This window comes from Mizuhopecten yessoensis, unplaced genomic scaffold (assembly GCF_002113885.1).
Source record: "Mizuhopecten yessoensis strain PY_sf001 unplaced genomic scaffold, ASM211388v2 scaffold1313, whole genome shotgun sequence".
NCBI classification, from domain to species: domain Eukaryota; kingdom Metazoa; phylum Mollusca; class Bivalvia; order Pectinida; family Pectinidae; genus Mizuhopecten; species Mizuhopecten yessoensis.
Window position 1 is genome coordinate 783,262 of NW_018403984.1, and position 6,479 is coordinate 789,740.

Genomic DNA, 6,479 nt, shown 5'->3' on the forward strand with positions numbered 1-6,479 from the left:
TTCAAAAATCAGTGTCGATTAGGGTGAGGACCAGTGTTATAATGCTCAGTTAAGATCAAATTATAATGATGAGCATCAGGGTTATAATGGTCAATGAGGATCAGGATCATAATGATTATTGACGTTCAGGGTCCTACTGATTGGTCTAAAAGGTTCTAGATATCGGTAGGAACATGACCCCACTGAGAGTGGTAATCCAAGGCTCACTGGTCTGTCTACAACTGCTAACATTGTGTGTCTTGGTTTATGAGCAAAGTATGGAAGACTCACTTGCTCATCATAATGATTATTGACGTTCAGGGTCCTACTGATTGGTCTAAAAGGTTCTAGATATCAGTAGGAACATGACCCCACTGAGAGTGGTAATCCAAGGCTCACTGGTCTGTCTACAACTGCTAACATTGTGTGTCTTGGTTTATGAGCAAAGTATGGAAGACTCACTTGCTATATGAATTTATTTGTTTGGAAACATGAAATTGACAATGAGTAATAATATTCCTAGATTTGAACAGCATTACTAATCTTGCAGAAAAATACATCTTCTTTTTCCATATGGTATCAGCAGTGTGGATTTTTATCTACAACTGTCTCCATTGACAACCGGTCTACAGACAGGTTCTAACAGTAACAAAGAGTTCAAAGGTCAGTTATACCTGATAACATGACAGGAACTTATAACAGAAACAACCCCTCATGCCATCCAAACATAACATATAAAGTTTAATACTGCAGTAGTTTCTACGCAAACTCTCAGATGATACATGTATGCTTTTTATACTTTCAGTAAGTTTTTTATTTTGACACAATCACTTAGGCAAGAGTCAATATTTTTATATAATTGAACATTTCTAATTGCCCTCTTCTTAAATAAATTTAATTGATGTTTCCTTCAGTTTTTTATCAAATGCTTTAGACAAAGTGTACACAAGATATGTAAAAATAGATAATTTGTGATTGATATGCCATCTAGAGTACAGTACATGGCTGTGGTTTGTTGAAGTTTCTGTACTCCGTCATAAACGTATCGTTTGTTCTTGTCTGAAAATGTACAGAATTAACCATGATAATGAGCCCACACGACACTTACATCCGGGACATACATGTACCAGGGTATCGAAATGACTGCCTTCAAGGACATAAGATGTGACATCTACAGTCTACGTTATAATGATAAAAACCTTGTATATATCACAGAAACTTGACAGTACTCACAAACAGCCATAACTCTCACAATAATAATGACGATAATAGTAAAAATATACTAAACTCCCTTACCGTACCAAGTTAACGACGTACCTACAATTTACCTGGATTATGATGTAACTATGATTCATCCGAATAATGATGGAATCTTCAGCGTTCCATGATGATGTGCCCACAATTTACCTATTTTTTCCCCCTTTAAGTTACTGTAACACCATTTGACAATCATATCTTTTTAAAAAAAAATACCAATTCACCTGGATAAATAAATAGCCTTGACGTTTCCACAAGTCACATAAGTGGAGTTAGGTGAATCCCTAATTTGGCAGTATTTATCATAATTTAAAATAATCACAAACCCAAACCCCTACGAATAATCAGCTACTTTTTTTTTTGCTGCTCTAATTTCTCTGGATCAAAACATTTAAGATTTTGTAATGGTATGTTATATGCTGCAAAATAAGAGAGAGACAACTTGGAGAGAAGGAAATAGCATGTAATATACAGTGTTACAAAAATGCCTTGGTGCGGCGTGTAGGTAAGGTAAGAAAGGTCGTCACCCACGAGGAACCACCACAAAAACGCCTTGGTGTGGCGGGTAGGTAAGGTAAGTTATGTCGTCACACACGAGGAACCACCACAAAAAAATAACAGTGTAGTAATTCACCGAGTTCTAAGGCATTACATTATGTCGTCTACGTACAACAGCATTGTATAACTGGGGCGTTTCTCACTGCGGTAGTTTCATCGATCAACAACGGCTCATATCAAAACAAAAAATTCCCATGAAAACATTTCATGTACATGAATACATAAACAAGAGATTACATTTACTGTCATACTAGTTAAAGCTTAGCTTACATCGGTTAGAAAAGAGCAAAATTAAAAACAAATATATAAACAAAACGAAACGCATACAAATTGACCTCATTAACTTGTGCTCCTGTAATTTGTAAACATGAGTATGTCTTGATTTAGTGAATGTGGAGCTAGTTTTTGATTAGTGAATACATGTATTGATTATAACATCTAATTATTATTCTTTGATAAACATCATGACACATTTGAAAAAACTGCTCAAACTACTGAGATTTAGCATTATACACATACAAAACTAAAATAAATTAAACACATAAAATAAAATACTAAAGAGATTGACATCTACTACTAAATATTACTTTCTTTAAAAGTATCTTTCTTGCATGGTTTCATATGGTTATATATCAATGTTATTTCGGCTGTAATACTAATATGGGTTTATGAAATTATATAAATCTAATTGACTAAAAGAATGAAGAGATAAAAAATAAAGTCATAAAACCAGCAGCTGTGCGGATGGGACTGATAACAGCAGTACGGCGGGCTACATGGGAATCACAACATGTAACTAGTACCTGTACACATGACGAACACTACTAGTCAAACTAAGGCCTCGGAATACATATCTATTATATATCACAAGTTTTCTATGTACTGAATATAGTAATAGTCACACAATCTTATATACACACTAATAATGCCCTACCATTAATGGTTCATAATGGAGAAGGAATGGACCGATGGGGCGGTGAGACCAATGTTAACGATGGGGGTGGGGCGATCATATTGGATGAACAAGAGGACAGAGGCAATCAATGTGGGCAATGGGGTGGGGCAATAATGTGGATAATAGGACTGGGAAGAACAATGTGGATAATAAGAATGGGGCGACCATTGTGAAGAATATAATAATGGGGGTAGGGTGATCAATGGGGACAATGGAGTTGAGACAATGTGGATAATAGGGGGAGGATATTGTTATGGATAACAATGAAGATTGATATATCAAAATGGACAATAGGGGTAAGATAAGGGTAGGTAACCATTATAGACAATGGGGCTGGGTACATCAATATGTACAATAGGGGTAAGATAAGGGTAGGTAACCATTATAGACAATGGGGCTGGGTACATCAATATGTACAATAGGGGTAAGATAAGGGTAGGTAACCATTATTGACAATGGGGCTGGGTACATCAATATGGACAATAGGGTCTGACAGTGTGTGGACAGATATACTATAATTTGTTGATATAACCTTCAAGTAGAACAGTCATATTGGCTATATTTTCCTCTGAAGTATCTAACTATAAAACACACTTCTATGCTACGACATTATGGAACAATTAGTTTTGGATTTGTCCGAAAATTGACAAGGGAAATAACTTGGGGTAAAAAACATTAAGTATTTATAATGAGGTATGTAAGTCACATGACATCAACCACTGAATAACTGTCAACAATTCCATGACCACAACGAAGCAAAATTGATAAATTCCACACTTGTCGACCCGTGTCTCCATCTGCAAATCACAATCACTGCTGTTCTGTACCCACTCAGTGGTCAAACGGTCAGCTATTGACCTAATCTGGCTGTATGTCATTCAAAAAATGGAAGTCTGTTTATTTGCATATACATATAGATGTAAATGTATAGAACAAAGCAATATGACATTATATCTGCCATTGATTAATGTCGAGTCCATGAACTAGAATGTTGATCTGATGAAATATAGCATTGATCTCGTGAAGAAAAAAACACTGAATTTGTGATGTAAGGTTGATGTCATAATAGCACAATCCTGCCACAATTTGCATTGTTTGTTGATAACCTGATTGGGTATGTTGCATTTCAGACTCCTCAATAAATTTCTGACACCATATATATTGCTGACACCATGTTGTAAACTCTCCTTGGTAAATTTCCAACATACATTCCCACCTTCTTTGACAAGTCGGATGTAGACATGTATGTATCTCCAATCTCCATTAGTTTATCCTGATCAATGAACTTACAGCTCTCGCCAAAAAGAATTCCAAAAACTAAGTAAAATAAGTCGATCCTAAAACAAAGTGAATCTAGTGCTGACTGCGGACAACAACTCTGTCTTTGTGGAAAACACTTCTCCTCAAAAATCACAGCGTAACACATTTACCATTTTCAGTGAAAAGGAACCTCACTGGAGGTTGGTTTCATCTGTAAACCTTACGAAGGTTTTTTTCCTAGTAACTGTCTATGAATTGTTGAGTCAACTCTGGTCCATGCATTAGTGCAAGGTTGCGATATCTTTCTTCTCCTTCACAGTGCAAAACCTGCCATACTTCTGCCTGCTCACTGTTCTCAAAGTTCTCCCTCATCGAGCATAGCAACAGAATGCTGAGTTCTCCCTCAAACTGATGGCATGGGGACCCTCCTCCATGATCGGCACAAAATGCTACAACAAATTTACAAACAGCGCTTGTTAGTCTTATTAAAATTGTCTGAATGAATGTACACCTTATTTCCTTGTTAATCTCTATCCTCTACACTCTACCATCCTTCTGACTCTCTCTTTCTCCTGTATACTCTACCATCCTTCTGACTCTTTGTCCTCTTCATTCTACCATCCTTCTGACTCTCTCTCTCCTCTACCACCCTTCTGTCTCTCTGTCCTCTATACTCTACCATCCTTCTGTTTCTCTGTCCTCTATACTCTACCATCCTTCTGTTTCTCTGTCCTCTACACTCCTTCTGACTCTCTGTCCTCTATACTCTACCATCCTTCTGTTTCTCTGTCCTCTCTCCTCTACCATCCTTCTGACTCTCTCTCTCCTCTACCACCCTTCTGTCTCTCTGTCCTCTTTATTCTACCATCCTTCTGTTTCTCTCTCTACTGTATATTCTATCATCCTTCTGTATCTCTCTCACCTACACTCTACCATCCTTCTGTCTCTCTCACCTGTTCTCTCTACCATCCTTCTGTCTCTCTATCTCTTCTGTACACTCTACCATCCTTCTGTCTCTCTATCTCTCCTGTATACTCTACCATCCTTCTGTCTCTCTCACCTGTTATCTCTACCATCCTTCTGTCTCTCTATCTCTCCTGTAAACTCTACCATCCTTCTGTCTCTTTCCTGTATACTCTACCATCCTTCTCTCCCTTTTGTTCTCTCTACCATCCTTCTGTCTCTCTCACCTGTTCTCTCTACCATATATCTCTGTCTCTCTTCTCTATACTCTTCCATCCTGTTTCCCCCTCGTCAACACTGTACCATCCTTTTGTCTCTCTCTTCTCTACAGTCTAATGTCCTTCTGTCTCTCTTCTCTACTTTGTACCATCCAACTATCTGTCTCTCCTCTACACTGTGCCATCCTTTTGTCTTTCTCTTCTACTCTGTACCACCCTTCTCTCTCTCTCTTCTGTATACTATGCCATTCTTCTCTCTCTCCTCTGCACTCTACCATTCTTCTGTCTTTCTCCCTTCTAAATTGTTCCATCTTTTTGTCTTTTTCATTTACACTATTTTCCCTCCAACTGTTTCCTTTACACTCAACCACCCTTTTTGTCTCTTTCTTTAGCCATTTACCAGGCCATGTTTGCCTCCCACTGAATGTAAACAACATATATACAACATATGTTTGTGTTTATCTGAGAGAGATTGCTCCCTGTCATACCTACTAGTACACCAACTCTTTCTATCATAGACCTGTAGGAGCAAGCATTAGCTCCACACCAGGCCTATACATCTTGTATTACTGCAGCAACTTATCCCATGTCTCTCCCATCCCAGCCAGGCTATCACACCGATCTCAGAGAAAGCTACAGAGAGCGAAGTCATAATTCCATGTCATCAAGTAATGTAAATGAGCATTTTAAGTAGTGATTATCACCTACTCCTAGCCTTATTAACCAGGGATTAAAAGCTGACTGGCACTTTAGGATGAATGTATACTGTCTTATGTATACATTGATGTCACTAAGAGGGCTTAGTAAACAACTCTGTATGGTAGTATATAGGCAGTATTGGTAAGGACTGGTACCTAAAATAGTTACATTAATGATCAAAACATGGATATTGTAATCATGTCAAACATTCTATTGCTGAGTGTGTGGAGTATTACATATAAGTTACACTACAGAGTAGAGTACAATAAGCTTAATAGTCAAGACCTACCCCTCCTAAGTTACATATAGTGTAACACCGAGGACACATAACATAACATTGGTCCCTAGTCTGGACCTACCCCTCCTAAGTTACATATAGTGTAACACCGAGAACATATAACATTGGTCTCCAGTCTAGACCTACCCCTCCTAAGTTACATATAGTGTAACACCTAGGACACATAACATTGGTCTCCAGTCTAGACCTACCCCTCCTATTTTACATATAGTGTAACACCGAGGACATATAACATTGGTCTCCAGTCTAGACCTACCCCTCCTAAGTTACATATAGTGTAACACCGAGGACA

The 6,479-nt window shown here is 37.9% G+C and overlaps 1 protein-coding gene across 2 annotated transcripts in view; it reads right to left on the minus strand.

Annotated features, from left to right (window-relative positions):
* Window positions 1–1,499: 1,499 nt before the first annotated feature.
* LOC110459485 overlaps window positions 1,500–6,479 on the minus strand; it is a 78,680-nt gene continuing 73,700 nt past the window's right edge. For both annotated transcript variants that reach the window (XM_021511776.1, XM_021511768.1), the window contains exon 13: window positions 1,500–4,458. In XM_021511776.1, the coding sequence (XP_021367451.1) occupies window positions 4,378–4,458 (81 nt within the window). In that variant the 3' untranslated portion in view covers window positions 1,500–4,377. The remainder of the gene's footprint in view (window positions 4,459–6,479) is intronic.